This window comes from Hydra viridissima, unplaced genomic scaffold (genome assembly GCF_058129835.1).
Source record: "Hydra viridissima isolate aposymbiotic clone 2 unplaced genomic scaffold, HvirCarnegie_v1 scaffold_5, whole genome shotgun sequence".
In the NCBI taxonomy this organism is placed as follows: Eukaryota; Metazoa; Cnidaria; class Hydrozoa; order Anthoathecata; family Hydridae; genus Hydra; species Hydra viridissima.
In genome coordinates this window covers 17491746-17511366 of record NW_028324304.1, presented here as the reverse complement: position 1 = coordinate 17511366, position 19621 = coordinate 17491746, and the positions used below count along the sequence as shown (strand labels likewise).

Below are 19621 nucleotides of genomic sequence, written 5' to 3'. Positions count from 1 at the left end.
TTAATCCCAGAACTAAAAAAGTTTTCAATTCTTGGTATTTTAGGAACATGACTAATTTCGAAAGCCTCAGAGGCCAAGGTATTACATTTAATAATGTTTTATGTTTCGTTTTTAAGTGTCTTGTAATAGTGCTTGTTGTTGAGCCAGGAGTTTTTAATAAAACTTTATAAATTTTACATTTGGCTTGTTGCAGTTCTTGGGAAAATTCAAAATAATCCCAAACCTCAGATCTTCTGGATGTGCTAACGTCTTTGAAAGTAGCCATGTTTTATTTTTAACTAATGTTTTAATTTTTTAGGCATTTCTTCTGAAAGTTCGAACTTTTAAGCGAAAAAAGTTCGAACCTGAACATTAAAATTTTGGCGTAAAGTTCGAACGTTCGAACTTGAACATGTTCGAGCTAGCAGCCCTAATTTTGAGCATGAAATTAATAGCAATGTCGGCTGTAAATAGGTTAGAATCTCGACGACATATTGCTTCAACCATTGCTTTAATGGGAACTAAAGTTGTAATAATCTCTGATGATATTGTCACTTCATCATGTGACAGAACTATAGAATTTTCTTGCACTGGGTAAATATCAATTAATGATTTTCGTTTACAATTTTTTACTTTGTAAAATGGTTTAGGCATTAACAGAACGCTGCTCCATCGTGTCTTGCAATCCATTATTAAAGACAGTTGTTTTCCAAATTCAGCCTTAATATATTTTTGTAAGATGTCGTTCTTGGTAGGTGATCGTCTAAATTTTAGCATTAGTTTGCGTATCATTTTAATGACTGGCCCATTATGAACTTCATTTAGTTCAATTTTAGGTCTTACATTTTCATGATTGTAGTCAAACAAATCTTCCTCAATGTCCTCATTCTCGGATGAATCACTGTCAGAAAATTCATTGTTATAATCTGGCTGATTTGCATCGAATTCTCTCTTTTTATAAAGAACATCAATTACAGCAAGTTGTATGCCGTGAGCAAAACATAATTGTTGGTTAGCAGGCAGCAACCTGCCAACTTTTTTCATAACACTGGCTCCGTCGGTCATTATAGCCACAATGTCGCTGCATAGATCAAGACTATGGTCTTTAAGTCTTTTTTCTAATAGTTCAATGCACTTTTCTGCTGGTATTGAATTTGTTATTCGCACTAAACCTAAACTCCAGAACTGAGAGTTTTGTCCATGAACGTTGATATTCATGTAGCGACGATTTCGAAGTGACGTCCATTCATCAAAAGACAAAGAAAATCTCTCTCCTACACCGAATTCCGTTTCCTTGCGCACTTCAATTTGATGAACTAAACCTAATCATATTTTTTTGCTGTACTCTACTACAAGATTATGAATTGTGTTGATTGACGTTGGTAGATTTCTTAATCCCATAGCAGTTAGAGCGGCACGTAAGTCTGTTGAAGAACAAATCACATTAAATGAAAGCCAGTCAGACGCCGTTAAACGAGCAAGTGTAGCACAAAGTGTTTTATCTTCCCTTTCATAAATCGAAAAGTATTCTGTTAGTGGTTTAGATTTCTTTTTTGGTGGTTTATTTGGTGTGCATTCTCTGGTAATATGAGGTTGGGTTGGAATTTCGACCTTCACATTATGCACCGACAACATGTGCGTATGAAGTCCTTTTGTTGAGCTACCACCAATTTTTAAAATCTTCTTGCAGTTTGGCAATTTACACATCGCTGTTTGGCCTTTTTTCATCCCGTAGAAAATATTTCCAAACAGCTAAGTTACTTTTAATTGTAAAATCCACATACGACGTGCTGATTTAATTTTTAATTTTAAGATTCTACCTTATAAGAAACGCACTTTTCTTCAGTTTGAAAAAACTGACAATTGTAACTAAGCTATTAAAAATTAATAACAATAGTAACTAAGGTATTAAAAAATCTTACTAATTTAACGCGAATATTTTTAAAGTGTTTACTTTAATAACTTTTTACAACGTAAATTTGTACTACAACGTGAAATGTGAAACAACGTAAATTTGTATTACATAACGAGTTATTATAAAATAAATATAAACCGTGATATATAAAGATACAAAGTGTAGGTATCGCAAGCAAGCATATTATAACAATATTTTTCATTGCTTACAAATCTATTATTTAAATCAGATCGTATTTAATTTTTAAATAGTGTATACTAACCAACATGACATAGTGCGAAGATTTTCACTTTTGTTTTTCTCTAAATCAATCCTTTTCGATATAGTATTTTATTATACAACTGAAAATACAATACTTTTTACAATTTTACACTAAATAAAAATTATTTTATTTATAGGCAAAATTGTTGTTATTTTTATATATTTTTTCATTACGCTTTGTTTTGTTCGATCTTATAGGGAATCCCGGGATTGATGTTAGACAAATCCGGGACTTCAGGATCATAAAAAAGGCCGGGATCCCGGGATTGCAATCGCTATATACAAGCTCTTCTTTGTGATTATCGCATATTTGTATCACAATATTCTTATAATAATTAATAAATTGAACTCGTTTTACAATACGACTCTTACGTAAAACAACACATCCCTTGTCTATAAGCCGTTAAAAACACTGGTCCACAAGATTTTTGCTTTAAGAATCTGAAATCTGTTCCTAAAATATTTTTATATTTTAAAAGATTTAGGCTTTTTTTTTTTTAATTTCTCTTTAGTTAAGAAAATTTATCAAGATTTATCTGCCAAGATTATAAACTAATCGATGCTTAATGTATGATGATGGCAAATTTATCTTGAAAATTTTTGTCAAAACCTTGAACAAGTGAGAAATGGTTTAAGTTGCCATTGTGATGCTAAAACTAAAGAAGGGATTTTCCTCGGCCTTCAGATTCGAAAATTCTTGAATAACAAAAAATTAAAAGATGTTCAGAAGAATTAAAAGATGTTCCACAGGGCTACAAGACAATTTCTAGATTTTCTGCATTCGCAATCAGATTTTTTCTCTCCGAATCACGGTGATGTCAAAATGATTTCATCAGGTTATCAGTCCATGAAGAAAAAATGAATTTAAGCATGAAATACGAAACCAGTGTTGCACCTTCTAACAAGCATAATCTTTAAAACCTGTTTCTCATTAAGGAGATGCAGCGACAAACAATTTTTTCACGAATTTTTTTTATCTAGATTTTTTTGTTACTTTCTTGTCTTTTATTGACGTTGAGCCCAAAGATAACGTTTATTTTCTCCTACTGTTGATATTTTCAGAAATATTTCAGAACAGCTAGCAGACTATTGATGGATATTGAGGAGAAACCATCAGAGTGCAAACTATAGAAGAAAGCCATATGTTAAGCAGTTTTAGTATTTTTATAAGGTTGATGTAAAGGTTACACGAATGCATAACGTTTGAAATAAACACCATCAAATAAATATAAAATATTTATCAAGGCAGTTGATAAATCTTTATTTTTAAAGGTATAAATTGTAAAAGAAGCAGTAGAATTATTTTGATTTCATCAAGTTACTCTGGTATATATTTTTGTAATAAAAACAGACCAAAAGATAAACTTTTCGGCTAGTGTAAATCATGGTCAGTTTTGCGCCGTGTGTTTATGAAAGTTTATGCAATCGAAAATACGAAACCGGTGTTTACATATTCTTTTATGTCAAAGTTTTATATAAAATAGGGTTAACAATACATTTTGTTTCTTTTCAAGAGGAAGCCTGAAAATATAAAACCTTCCCAACTGTAACTCTTTCTGTGTAGGCAACTGAACTTTAAATTAATAATCGCACCAGCCCTCTTCTCCCCCATAGATAGAGCCCAGCTCTTTCATAAATAAAAAAAAAAAACATAAATATCTAGTAATCCTGCAAACATAGTAAAAATCCAAGCATTTTTGAAATACCCATACCAGAGTTGTTAGTGGGTTGGGTTAACCCATGGGTTGGGTTGGGTTGGGTTGGGTTGGGTTGAGGAAGTATAACCCACTGATAACCCACGCCTTAGCTGCATTTTCATTGTATTTTCGCCGTTTCACCGTTATGTTTATTTCATTATTTGCGCTTAAGATTTAACGGATTTGCTATCGAATGACGCAGTTTTATTAAAGCCAACCGTCGAAATTCGTGATGTGACTGACGGCATAAAAGATATATTTGAAGGTATGGAGAAGGTTACTGAACCAACTATGCAACTAGTAGTTCCGTCTTACTACCTACTGATTAAGCGGCTTCAACCTGTACCAGGATTGACAACAGCAGCAGCAACATTTCGGCAAAAACTCATTAAATACTTAGATTTAAAGTTTTGGGGATCTATTAAAGCAATGCATTGGCTATCTTGTTTCCTAGATCCCTCTTTCAGAAATTTTGCATTTATACCTAATGTGACGGCGGCTGACAAAAGATTTAAGCGTGACTTGCTCAATGACGTCGATCAGTGGCTTCTGGCTGAAATGCAGCCCGCTGCTACACAAATTGCCAGGAAAGCAGCAGCAGAAGAATTGATGGAACAAGGTGTCCAACTCCAATTGGAAGCGCCAGCAAAGAAGAGAAGAACGGACCCGTTTGATGAGCTGCGAACAATGCAGTCAACGCGAGATCGGCCACAGACGCAAGACGCGCAATTACATAATGAAGCAACAGTGCTACAGGAGACTTGCCAACATGAACTGTCCAGCTACAAGAGTCTTCGTGTTACTGCTGCGTGCAAGAATCCCGTAACCTTCTGGGAGGACAACGCAGCCGATTATCCCATTCTAGCAGCAACATCTCGCAGACTATACTGCATATCAGCAAGCTCTGCGCAGTCAGAAAGAGACTTTTCTTCTGTTGGGCACTCCATTACAGACACAAGGTCGCAACTATCACCGGCTAACGTAGAAGCTATCGAATTAGTACGCTGGGGAATGCGAAATGACATGTTTCACTAATATAGTGCTCATTTATGTTAAAGCTGTTCTTTGTTAGTTTGCTTACTAACACATATAGTGACAGTAACTGAGTAACAACATAATATTTGTATCTAATATGGTTGTATAGGCTAGAATGTATTAAAATGTCGCCAATTTAACGGTATAATTATACATGTTTGCATGCACTCCGTGGGTCAACCCATGGGTTGGGTTCATGTGGCAGTGGGTTGGGTTGGGTTGGGTTCAATTTTCTTAACCCACTAACAACTCTAACCCATACATCCCGACTAAATTTTGCATAGTTGATTTTGACAAGTATCCGGTTTCATAATCTTCCTTCATTTGTACTTAGTGAAATAATAGCTTTAAGCCTAGAAGTTGAGCTATCTATGAACAGGTCATACATCAGTCTAATGGCAGTAAAGAAGCCATTAACATCATTGCAGCTACACAGATTTTCATGTATGTATGTATGTATGTATGTATGTATGTATGTATGTATGTATGTATGTATGTATGTATGTATGTATGTATGTATGTATGTATGTATGTATGTATGTATGTATGTATGTATGTATGTATGTATGTATGTATGTATGTATGTATGTATGTATGTATGTATGTATGTATGTATGTATGTATGTATCTATGTATGTATGTATGTATGTATGTATGTATGTATGTATGTATGTATGTATGTATGTATGTATGTATGTATGTATGTATGTATGTATGTATGTATGTATGTATGTATGTATGTATGTATGTATGTATGTATGTATGTATGTATGTATGTATGTATGTATGTATGTATGTATGTATGTATGTATGTATGTATGTATGTATGTATGTATGTATGTATGTATGTATGTATGTATGTATGTATGTATGTATGTATGTATGTATGTATGTATGTATGTATGTATGTATGTATGTATGTATGTATGTATGTATGTATGTATGTATGTATGTATGTATGTATGTATGTATGTATGTATGTATGTATGTATGTATGTATGTATGTATGTATGTATGTATGTATGTATGTATGTATGTATATTATTTACTTTATATAGTAGCAATAGTAATAATATATTCGCTCTACTTATTCTACGCTGTATTGAGCACTCTTACTGGAAATATTAACATAATTTCTACAATGCTATATTATCGCTCCTTCAAGTCGAGCACTCTCTAATATATTCGGTTACATTAAATAATTACGAATTATGAAGAACAATTATTTCAACTATTCGATGAAGAACGTACCAGTACCATCCAAAAAGCAATACTTAAAATATTTAACGGAGAAAGTCGAGTTACTTATTAAACTTATGAGACGGAAAGCTTTGATGTGTGAAAACAATCCTAACCAGAAGCCTGTTTACCATTATGACCTCAAATCAAGAAAATCCCCACCACAGCACCCCGATCTTGTAAGTTTTTGAAAATGATTTGCCTGAGCTAATAAAGAATATTTCATATCTCAAGACAATTGCATCACGACATTGCAAAAGTCAAATCTTCAAATAACTTGTTCATCTTTGCAGATAAAACTAGAAACATATATGAACTAGATAAGCCTTCTTATCAGAAGCTTTATGCGGAAAACATTACTAAAATTTACGAAAAAATCTGATATAACACAGTATAACAGTATTAATATAGAGGCTAAAAAAATTGCGAAAAATTTGGACATAGACGATAAAATAGAATGTCTAGCAATGAACTCAGCATTTATTATTCTAAAAGATCACAAGGATAATTTTGCCAACAATCCTCGGTGCCGTTTAATAAACCCCGCTAAACCAGAACTCGGGAAAATGAGTAAAGTTTTAGTAATGATATTAGTAGCAGAGTGAGAAAGGCCACCCTCGTACACCAATGGCATAATACAAAAGTACTAATTGAGTGATTCAAGTCCATACCAGATAAAAATTATGTACTTTTATTTAATACAACATTAACGAGTTCTACCCTTCTATTTTAAAACAATTACTTCATGATTCTTTAATACACGCAAGAAGTTCACCATAATTCCTGATGAATCAATCAACATCATCTACCATACTAGTAAAACTTTACTTTTCACAGGAAATAATATATGGAGCAAAAAATCAGGCGACCCTGATTTTGACGTTACTATGGGAAGTTTTGACGGAGCCGAACTGTGCGAGTTACTAGGTCTATACATATTATACACTATTGCCAGTAAATACGAGCTCAACACCACAGGACTATATAGAAATGATGGTCTCTGCTGCTTCTCTAATATCAATGGCCCTCAGTCAGAAAAAATAAAGAAAAATTTTGTCAACATTTTAAAAGACAAATTTAACCTTACTATTACTATTAAATCTAATTTAGAAATTGTAAAATTCCTCGACACCACACTTAATCTACTTGACAGTACTTTTCAACCTTACAGAAAACAAGGAGATAACCCTATGTATATCAACGTCAACTCCAATCACCCACCTAATATCATCAAATCGATACCGAAAATGATTTCTAACCGCATCAGTAATATATCTTCAAATAAAGAGGTTTTTGATAGAGCCGCACCGTTTTATAAAAACGCTCTCAATTCTTACGGATTTAAAGGAAAATTTTTTCAATCAAAGCACGCCAAAATGTGATGCAGGATCTCGAAAACGAAACGTTATTTCGTTTAACCCTCCGTTTTCACTGAACGTTAGAACAAACGTAGCAAAGATATTTTTGGGTTTAATTGATAAATGTTTTCCTAAAGACCATAAATTTCACAAACATTTTAATTGTAAAAGTTAGTTACAGCTGCCTCCCAAATATTAAGAAAATTATGACTGCTCAAAACAAAAGAATTCAATCTAATTCTACTGACAATAATAGGCAATCATGCAATCGCCGATAAACCGCTGCATGCCCACTAAATGGAAAATGCCTTAAGAAAAATCTTATTTATATTTGCAATGTAAAAACTCAGCAGCAAGAAAAGAGGCACTATAAAATTAGGCTCACTGAAAAAACTTTTAAAGACAGATGGTATATGCATAGAAATTCTTTTCGTTATAAAAGAAAGGCAAACTCCACTGAACTTTCTAAATTTGTATGGGAGTGTAAAAGTAAAGGCTTAGAACCCATCCTTACGTGGAACATTCTCGATCAGGCAGAACCATTTAAGCCTGGTGGCAATTACTGTAATTTGTGCTTGACCGAAAAGTACCAAACTATTACTTCGAAACTAAACTTGCTCAATAAACGAAGCGAACTAAAATCAAAGTGCCGCTATGAAAATAAATTTTTAATAAAAAACTTTAATGCCATCATAGTAGACACTCCATAGCACTTTTTTCGTATATTTTGTCGTTACGTTTTTTTTTACGGTTTATAACATCTGATGATCGCAATTCGGTGAAACTTTAGTTTATATAATAACAAATCTGTGTTGCTGCAATGATGTAACATAAACCAAGCTAATTATTTAGTTTATACAATAACAATAGTAATAATATATATATATATATATATATATATATATATAATTTAGAAAACTAAAAACGTCTGTTTACCTAAGGAATAATACTTTTGTTTCTGCTGCAAAATATTAAATATGCAGTAAAAAAAAAATCACTAAATATGCTTCTTTCACAGAAAATCGCCGAAATGCGGCCATTTTAGCTAACAGCTAATAGTTACTGTTGTAGAGAGGCCTGTACTAAAAATCAGATTTGTATGACTTTGTAACACTGAATAGTAGATAAAATATTCAATGATATTTTCAGAACCTGCACCTGAAAATTTAGTAAGAGACACCTGATTAAGGGATACAAACCCCCAAAAATGTTCAAAAAAATGAAAAAAACAATTTTAACTGTTTAAGATATTTTTAATGTGTGGGGATTTCAAAAATCATAGTGGCAATTTTTTAATACTTTCAGTAGTCTACAGAAATAGACATGAAAAATGATAAGACTTTTTTAAGACTTTTTTTGGTCTAAAAATTCTTCTAAGTATCTTAATTTTCTATTTTTTTCTAAGAGTAAAAACGTTGTTTTTATTTAGTAACTCGATGAAAAGGAAGTTTATTTATTTTTTTTGTTGAGTTTCAGCTAAATTTTTATCGCAAGTCTTTACTAGAAATAGCTTTTTTAAAAAGTTTTTAATCATGGTAAAAGCAGATAGAGTAAAAGCAACAAAACGAGCAGGAAAAAGAAGAAAGATTTATAATGAAAAGGTGCTACGTGGAATTGAACTTATAAATGTTGTAAATACTCCTTCTTTATGTGTTGATATTGAATCTTTTGTTGATAATCAAACCGACATCGATACGTCGAGTTCTTCTTTTCACAAGGTTGGAGTTCTTTTCAACTCAACACCAAAGTATGTCCATAAAAACAAAGATGTGGCAGGTTATAGAATAACTGACTGTTCTAATTTATCTAATGCTATAAGCGTTTTGAGCTGCCCAACCTGTTTCCAAACAACAGCAAAAAGTGAGGGGTTGCTTGTGAGCTTTCGATTCTTTGCTCAAAATGTAAATATCAAAAAGACTTTTACATTTCTAAATCAGTCAGTAAAAAAGAAAGCTTTGATATAAACACACGATCAATATACACAATGAGAACTCTTTGAATAGAACGTTCGGGAATTCAAAAATTGACAACCCTCATGAACATGTCAAAACCAACCATGGAAAAAAACTGTGAAAAAATTGTTTTAAAAATAGTTAATATTACAGAAGAAGTTGCACAAGTAACAATGGATGATGCTGTGGCTGATTTAAGACAACAGCGTCAAAATGATGATGGGATTTTAGATATTGTTGCATCTTGTGACAGCATGTGGCAACATAGAGGATTTTCAAGCCTAATCATAAATAAATCATCAATACTAGTTTATGAAAAACTTAACATGATTCCAGGTTATTATAAAATAAATGGTTTGAACGGCATAAACAAAATCCGCATTAAATGGTCGATCTATCAAGGAAACTCACGTAACAAATTGTGTCGTCTTAATGTTTATTAAGGGCTAAAAAAATGAAGATGAGTGAAAAAACCTTAGAAAAAGAAGGCAAAACATACGAAACAGGAGGTTTCTAATTTCAATTAGAATCATAATTGTAATATTTGGTATATTTATAGATTTTTAAATTTTTTTTTCACTTTTTGCGAGTTTTCTCATTTTCAGGTTTTTAAATATGCCGGCCGCAATTACAAGAGAACCATTTGAGCTTTTTGTCTGATATTTTCAACATATCTTCCTTTTAATAGGAGCTGCGTTTTAAATGGAACAGAATTTTAATATATCATGGAAAAAAAAACCGTATGGCTAATTTGCCTTTTTAAAAAATAACCTTTTTTTCTAATAACTACTTTGGCGCACAGGTCATCAGAACCAGAAATTTTTTTAAAAAACCTGTTCCATTTAAAACACACATACAACTATTCTAGATATGTCACCAAAGTTTCATTCTGCCTTTTTTATTAGTTTTTGTTAAAACCTGGCCGTCGCAAGTATTATTTTCTGCTTATTTTGGGGGGTTTTTTGGGGTTAATAGAACAACCATTGACCAAAAAAAAATTTTTTTTTTTGTAAAATTTTTGTTTTTATTACATTGTTTGTTACTTTACGTCAAAGGTTTTTTTCTTTTGTCTATATTTAAAAATAGGGTGTGATATCCCTTAAGCAAAGAAATTCAAAAAAGGTGTTACCCAGTGTAATAAGTACTATTAACATAAAATTTTTTTAATCTAAATCTGAAAGAAAAATTAAATTATTTGTTCCACAAAAATATTTTAAAGGTCTTTCATATTTTATCATTTTTTGTGTTGCACCAGAGGTGGAACTTTGACATAACCAGGGCAAAAGAAAAGTGGCTGTGTCAAGAAGACAAACAACTTTACAATTCCATATGCAACTAAATTATTAACAAAAATTCCAACCTCATCACAACCTGGTGTTAAGTGATCTTCTGCTTTTCTACGATAAGAGTTTGTTGTAACAAAAAATTCGCACTTATTGAGCTTCCCGGAATCTGACCTCTATTATAAAATGCGTTTCGGAAATTAGGCCATGGCTTGAAAATACTTATTTACTTCCTCGGAGAATAACTTTTATCTTTGATTTTGAATTTTGCATTTTCAAAATTTATCAGATAAAATAACTCTACAAATTAAATAAACATAACTATGCTTGTAAGTTACATACTTTACTTTACTCTCTAGATTTAAATACGGTTATTCTTTTTTGATGGAAGAAGGCATGGATTTAAGAATAAATCAAAATCGTAACCGTTACCCATGCTGTATTGTTTGGACTCCAATACCGATGTTGACATGGCTCTTCCCATTTATTGGCCACATGGGAATTGCCTATTCGTCAGGGATAATAAGAGATTTTGCTGGGCCTTATTATGTTTCGGAAGATAATATGGCATTTGGAAATCCAACTAAATATTTACAATTCAACCCAGTGAATGTAGTAGAGGATAATTGGGATCAGGCAATATCGTCTGCTTCCGAAGAATACAAGCATCGTATGCACAATCTTTGCTGCGATAATTGTCACTCTCATGTTGCCATGGCACTAAATTTGATGGCTTATAATGGTAAAAGATCTTGGAATATGGTAAATCTTGCTTTTCGAATGTTTATTTTTGGAAAATATGTCAGTGCTTGTGGTTTTATAAAATCTTGGTTGCCATTTGGAATTATGCTTTCCATAATTATAACTGCTTCAACTTATTTGAAGTATTCATAAAAGGTTATTAAAATAATTTTTTATTCATCTAAAATCTTTGTTACTGTATTAGCATATTCATTTCATAAATAATATTTGTTTTTTGTATTATTGTATTTAACATTGAAAACTTAAGAAGGTTTTTCACAAATAAGATCGTTTAAATATATGTACAGTATTTAATAATTTAAATCAAAATGTTTAGTTAAAGCATGGCTATTTTACTTTTAAGTCACTAGACTAGCTGTTTTAATACTTCTGTGTGCTTGGTTTTAAAAAATCACTTGCATTTCTATTTCTTTTAAATATATTAATGTTTTAAAGACTTTTACTTTGTTTTGATTTTTTTTTTTACTTTTAATTTATGATGATTATTCCTTTGCTTTTTTTTTTTTTTGTATATTAAAATTTTATCTTTTTAAATAATTTCACAGTTTTATTTTTAAAAAAACTTTTAACATGACATCAACAATTGCTGGGTGGGAAAATTTAATAAAATCAGCCCAAAAAGTAACAGCTAGCAGCATAAAAAAGTTATATATGAAAAATGGCTTACTTGCTATTTATAAACCCTATGGTATACCTGTTCATGGAGGTCCAAAAATCAAGTACAGCATGGCAGATATTTTGCCAGGTCTTGAACAAAAGTATGGTTTAACTGCTGGAAGTCTTGAGCTTGCTCACAGATTGGATAAAAACACTTCAGGTAATTATTTATATGCAAGATTATGCAACTTGATAATAATCTAGCATAATATGAAACATAACCAGTATATAATATTATATGTATATATTGAAACTGTTTTTATTTAGAGGTTAACATTATTTGAACAAGTTTTGCATATATATTTTGTTATAATAGCAGGCTAAACTTTAAAATTTTTTTGCTAACTTGCAGGTTTTTGTGATTTCAAAAAGCTCTTCTTAAAAATTAGATTTCAAGATGCTACAAATCAAATTGAATGTTGATTTTCTCATGCCAGATAAACATTTGGATAATTTCAGGTGATTAGAGCTCTTTATGCAAAACTTGAGTCATTAAAAATGATAGTTAAAGTCAATTAAAGTAAAGTTGATTTGGTTAAATAAAAGAGTTGTTTCATCTGCCTTAGTTGACCTTAGGTGATTGAACTTTGCACAAACCATGCTTTATAGGTGCCCAAGAAAAGTCATCTTTGTATGACCAGGTGAATGTATTAGGTGTGGTAGATTTTTTCATAAGCTTGACATAAAAGTCTTGTTTTTCTTCTTTGACGCTAAAGTTACCTAGAATACATTGAGCATCATAAGTATATTTTCCTGATGAATAACTTGCAAGTTTAGGATCAATTAGTAAAGTAGTGGAAACATACAAATCTCACCAAATTAAGCTCTCTTCATTTTTAATGATAAGGTAAGCAACTTTGATGTTAAGCAACAAAGGGATAAAAAATTGCCTAGCTGTCATTCCAGCAGAACTCTTGCACTGCATCTTATATTGCATCTTGTATTGAAAATGTTTGCTTTGTTTTAAGTTGTTTTTTCATGTAGGTAACTTGACTCTTTGCTATGAAATGGTGCTTTTGTAAATTGCCTAAATGGTCCCAAACTAATTTGAAGGAAGTGTTGCTGGGGCTAGTAGATTGGATATTTACTTTTTGCTGTGATAAAAGCTTTATGGGTTTCATTTTCATCAAACAACAGAAAATGTAGTTCTTCAAAATTTCTTTCCCTGGACAGATGTGATGTTACTGCTGTGCAGCATATAATCTCTATTTTTATTGCTACAAATCAATTAATGAATTACAAATTAATTATACAATAGGTATTTGTAATCAGATGTTCACAAAAATACTGCTGTCAAATAAAGTTAGAGCTGCTGACTGCTGTTACGATGAACTTTGTTAACATTTTTCTTGAAATGATTTTCTTGAAATAATCAAACAATGAGAACTCAAAAGCTTGAAGAGCTTGAGGTTTCTAATTTCAAATCATTGAATAACTGGGTGGTGGCATGTAAATCACAACAAATCATGACCAATTCTGAGCTGAAGAGAATCGCATCCATCACTTACCTGATGGCTCAATTATCAATATGGCATTTGATACTACGCCCAGCATTACTGGGTGTTGTATCAAATGTCATATTGATAATTGAATTGGCTATTTTCACACCTTTTCATATGGACAGTCATCTGTATTGTCATTACAGCTTTCATCAACTTTACTGTGGCCCTTGTAAATATTTGCACACTCATTTTTTTTATTGATCAAGTTTTGCATTGTTATGTTGTGTAAGATTTAATGACAAGCCTTTGTGCTGAGAGAAGATGTAGCACTTTAGTACTTTTTTGCCTGTAAGTAACCTGGATTTTGTTATAGTAGCATCCTCTTTAGTTGTTTTCACACCTACATCAAATACAACAGCTTTCTGATGTGTTTTACCACAACAGTCAGTCATTGATGCAGATATTTTCAATTTTAATATTATTATACTAAAAGTATTTTACTTAAAACCATGTTAAAAACACAACAGTTAAAAAAAAAAAATTATTCTGTAACTGTAACCATGATGGCCATCATAGAATTTTATGAAATTTTTATAACAGAAAAAATAAGGAAGCGAAAAATTAATATAAGGATTATGATTTAAGGTCTTGTTAGAATTCTTTTAAAATTTACTTGTTTAATATATTTGTTTTGGTTTACATTACATAAAATTGTCCAAGGCCATAAAATGTATACTGAATTGTTTTAAATATAGACTTAAATACTTCACTAGTACATTTTATTTCATTGAAAATATCAAAATTGCTGAATAACTATTGCATAATTTGTTCAACAATTAAATATATTACTTATTTTTGATAAAGACAAATCAAATGATTATGGTCAAAGTTGATTTAAAATCAAAATAATTCTTTATTTATATATAAATCAATCTTCTTCCTTGCGGTCATGTCACACTTAATGTGGGGTCCACATGTTTACATCCCATCCACCATTTTGCTCAGTCTAGGGCATCCCCAGGGGTGACTCCAGGTTGAGTAGAATTTCTGGAAGACATGTTCATAAGATGCGACTGAAGAGACCTTGACTGACAGCATTGCTCCACCTGTCATCAAAGACTTTCCACCATTAACCAAGGCTAAGGTTTTGTTTCCAGCTGCCACCATGAGGAGGAGGTGTTAGGATTTTTCCAGCCTAAATATAAATCAATATATAAAATAAATCTTTATTAAATAAATGCTGCAGCTGAAGATGGTTTGTGTGTTAAAATAGAAGTAATATTTTTTAATGAATGGATTCATTTTAAATAATAATTAATGTTTGTTTATAATAATTAATGCTTGTTTATAATAATTAATGTTAATGTTAACACTATTTTATAACACTATAACACAAGTTTGTCACAAAAGAGTAATTCAGCATTTCATTTGTTGCTATTGCAGTAAGATAATATTTTAAAAAGAGTGTTGTCTGTGTTCCCATCAAATTTATTGTTTTATTATATATTTAGCATAATGATAGTGCATCTCATTTTAGCGACAGAATCTAATGCAATAATAATTTAGATTCATCACAATGAAAATAAAAGGTATCATTTCTTAGCTAAAAAAAAAAATTGTCAAGAAATTTGATATTTCAAGATGTAATATTTCAATATGTGATATTTAAAATGATAATTAGTTAATAATGAATAGTGAAAAAATTTGGAAAAAAGAAGTAATTGATAGAAGTTTTAAAAGAGAAAGTTCCATGTGAATGAAATCATAGCTACAAGATGTAAGAAATGGTTCTTAACTACATCATAAGTATGCCACACAGAGTACATTGTGTTATAAAAGTTAAGCAGAGTCCATTAATTACAAATCCTGTTAATTTTTTTTAAAATGTGTTTTTTTTTCATATACAAATAAACGTATTAAAACAAAAATTTTTATTTTGATTTTAAGGTTAAAAAGCCTTTCATGGGGGAAAGTGTTTTGTTTTGTTTGGTTATATTAGAGTGTTTGGGTAATTTTGTTTGGATTGTTGGGTTACTCTTAGTGTTGTGTGGATGTGTATGGTTCAGGTAATGGTAGGCTCCTTGACTTCTAACCCCTTAGACCTAAGCTTAACAACACAATCTTAATACAACACAACATTAAAGCTTAACAACACAATCTTAATACAACTAAAAACGATGCAATAATTCCTCGGTCGAAATATAATGAATGGATAATGATACTAATGATCCTTCCTGTTTTGCTTTATAAATACTCTCAAATATTTAATTCAAGTATATTCTTTTGGTATTCACTAATACAGATATGCAATCAAATGTCACTCAAAAGTATTCCCTTATCACATTTTGAATGTTATGGAAAAAGTGTCTACATATATTATTACTATACTCAACTTTAAATCTTATCTTCTTTCTCTTTCTTTTTTTTCTTCTCTTCTTTCTCTCTACTTTTTCTCTCCCTTAATGATGTGACTGATTTTTTTTCATGCAATTGTATATGTGTGTCCACCAGATGTTTCAGTTGTCTCGCACTTTTCATTGATTGAATATATGTGTTTAAGTCAAGCGAAACATAAAGATGTTTATACTTTCTTTTGTTTTCTTTCATTATGTAAAAGATTTAATGCAAATGACAAAGTTTGTTAGATTTACTTATCAGGGAATGTAATGACGTGCTGCAATACTTCATGGAGCTGAAAAAAAAAATTAATTAAAGTTGATTTTTGTTTGTCAAAGGTTTTTTATGTAATCAACAACTTCAGTTTATGATAATAAAGTGTATGAAGTCATGTTAAAGGCAGTTCAACTGTTGAAGACAGTAAAATTTCTTGTTCTGTGGTTAAGTGCTATTGTAGCTATCATTATTATTGATAGCTATTTGTTACAGTTTTGTAGCAAATAGTTATAAAATTATCTAAATGTCATGCGTTTTAATACCTTTCTTAAATTGGCTGCTTTTTAGGGGTTTTATTATTGACTTACAAAAAAGAAATGGCGCAACTGTTGGCAGACATGCACAAGAATCGACAAATAGAGAAAACATATCTTTCAATACTTTTAGGAAATGTTAGTCAACTTACTGGTACATTAAATGGCGACTTGCAGGAAACTTTAAGAGACGGTCAGTTCAAACAAACTGTTAATCAAGAATCGGTGAGCAGTAAAATTGTTGAGAAAATTTTTAGAGAGCTCTTTTTTCTAATTTTTCGTTGTAAACAAAAAAATAAAATATTTTGGATTGTGACAGCTTGCTGTCGCATCTCTTTACTGCTATTTCTGTTACTAAATGAGACAATTTTTATTTTGTATTAAAACAAAGGGGATGAGAATATTAATTTTTTATTATTTTTTTTTTAGATAAACAACAGTTCCGTCGAGACCTGTTACACAATCCTTGATAGAAATCAAGATACCTGCATGTTATGTATGTTTAAAACTTCGACAGGACATAAGCATCAGATACGCGTTCATGCGTATGAATTATTGAAGTGCCCAATCCTTGGTGATCATCGTTACCACGCTAATAAGGGACCTCAGATTTTACCGATACGCCTTATCCAAATGTTAAGGATGCGCGGTGTAAAAAACGAGGAAACTGGATCTAGTAAAATCCGCCCTTGGCAAAGAGGGTTACTTCCAATGCATCTTTTGACAAAAAGTATTCGAATACCTGGTATAGATGGAAGCAACGACGTTACCATAGAAGTCGACATTCCGCCATATTTTAGGCAAACAATGGATCACCTGGATCTAGTTTTAAACAGAGAAGAAGTCGACGCTGCACGCTTAAAGAAAAAGCAGAAGCTACTTCGACGCATTCACTCTCGCGAAAATATTTTTGTGTCTAAAGGAACATCTATTAGCACTAAATTTTTAAAAACGATTATGTAGCTTAGTTAACGTTTGAGATGTCAGAAAAAGTGGTTTCTATAAGCAAAAACAGCCAGAGATGTCAGAAAAAGTGGTTTCTGTGAGCAAAACAAGCCCCACATATTCCGATGAAGCTATTAGCTAATCGTTAGTTTCTGCTTCAATAAGTTATTCTTTTAATGATTCACTTCTACATTCGTTGCTTTTACTATTTAAGTTCATTCTTAACAGTAAAAAAACGTGATAATTTCATAATGGTGGCTCCACAAAATGCTCTAAAGACAACAATTTGCCCTATAGATTTTTTACAATATACATATATATATATAAAATAATAATTAAGGTAAAATTATACTAAATTAATACAATAACAGCCTGTCATCATTATTTTTAGTGATAGCCACAAGTACTTGCACTAGTAATTCAGTCAACAGAATTGTATTTAGAATGTAGTATCATTTGTAATATAACAAATCATGATCTACTGGAAATTACGCCATTTTATGTTATTGTTATCAAATCGTCGCACTGAGTCAATATTAAAAAAAAACTGGCAACCCCCCCCCCCAAAAAAAAAAAAAAAACAAAAACAAAAAAACAAAAAAAAAACAATTGCTTAAGAACTAATAAATTGAGTTGTAATGTAACTAATACCACCAGAAAACTGAAACTAATTGCTTTTTGGTTAAGTCTTTAGGATTTGCCAACTTTTGCACTGCTTCCTTAGACACGTTATTTTTTATTGCGGAACTTGCGCACAAAATGTTCGCTCTTAAAGTGTCACTCTCTTAAGGTTGATTGGTAAAAACAGTTCAAAATTAATTTGAAGGCATTTAAGATATTTGGGGACCATAAAAAATGCTTTTGACTCTGCATTTTTATTTTCCTATGATCTTAAAAAGAGTGCCCCATCTTGATTTTTTTTTTATTTCTTTAATCATGAGTTCGGTTGAAAAACTAAAAGATTCCACAAGATTCCATGGTAACTTTAACATTTTCCCATTGATAGGTATATTTGAAAGTAGAATATATATATATATATATATATATATATATATATATATATATATATATATATATATATATATATATATTTGAAAGTATATTTGGTATATTTGAAAGTTATATTTGAAAGTAGAAAAAAAAAAATCAGTTGCTCGAACTTGCCCCAATTTAATATAGAACCTTTTAAAAAAGTCGAATGTAAAATTTGGTACTAATTATTTTTCACACATTTTTCACACTACATTAGAACTACGGAGGAAATTTGTCACAACTCAAAAACCAACATACAAAAACTTATGCTCCAACACATGCTAATTTTCAAACCTCAAAAACCAAAATTTGCATAACTTGACGGTCTACTTCCTGAATTAAACGTTTAAAAGTAAGACTTGCGTACAAAATAACGAATAACACAGGGCTGAGTTTGAAAAAAAATTTTCTTTTCCTGGGGGTTTCTTAGGAAATTCCTAATGAAATTGGCCGCCTATACCCGAATATGACATTTATTTTGATCAATCAGGTCAGGCTATTGAAAAACAGCACGCCTATTTTTTTTGAGAAAAACATAGTTTTCAAATCTCTCATTTTCATCCTAGTAATTTAATACATTGCAATAACTACTTGTGAACTGAAAAAAGGCTCAATTTAACTCCTTCATTAACTTTAAACTTAAAAACAATTTGTGAAGTAATCGAATACTGTAAAGAAAAAATCTATTTCCCGTGGAAAGAAGTCCTTGATGCTTTCCTTTTGTGAAGAGTTATTGGTTCGTCGCGTTTAAGACACCAATAATAGTCAGCTAACATGTGTGTCCCAACGTCCTTGATATCTCCATCGTTTTTACATCCTGGTGGAAGCTTTCACCCTGTTCCTCGCTGTAATCTCCACAGTTTTCAGGAAAATAGTCAAGATGTGATTGGAGAAAATGCATTTTTATAAATATGCGAGCTCCCAGTTTTTCGAAGCTTTTCATAAGCTCATTGACATGTGAAACATATTCAGAGTTTCGTTTATTTCTCAGAAATCCTTCAATTACTGTGCTGAACGTTCGCCATGCATCTCGTTCAATCCCTATCATTTTGATATCAAAATCTTTGTCCTTTAACAGAGTTCTAATTTTGGGTCAAATATACCAGGATGTAGCTTGGCATCACTGATCTGTGGGAA

The 19621-nt window shown here is 31.3% G+C and overlaps 2 protein-coding genes across 2 annotated transcripts; both read left to right on the top strand.

Annotated features, from left to right (window-relative positions):
• The first annotated feature begins 11103 nt into the window (after positions 1-11103).
• LOC145189455 (transmembrane protein 222-like) lies at positions 11104-11613 on the top strand. Its single transcript, XM_090088282.1, has one exon. It carries the CDS (start codon positions 11104-11106, stop codon positions 11611-11613), a length of 510 nt encoding a protein of 169 aa, XP_089944408.1.
• A 131-nt stretch (positions 11614-11744) lies between these two features.
• Positions 11745-17540, top strand: LOC145189466 (pseudouridylate synthase RPUSD4, mitochondrial-like). The gene is made up of 3 exons (XM_090088281.1): positions 11745-12298; positions 16542-16732; positions 16937-17540. Exons 1-3 carry the CDS (start codon positions 12052-12054, stop codon positions 17468-17470), a joined length of 972 nt encoding a protein of 323 aa, XP_089944407.1. The 5' UTR covers positions 11745-12051; the 3' UTR covers positions 17471-17540.
• The last annotated feature ends 2081 nt before the right edge of the window (positions 17541-19621 follow it).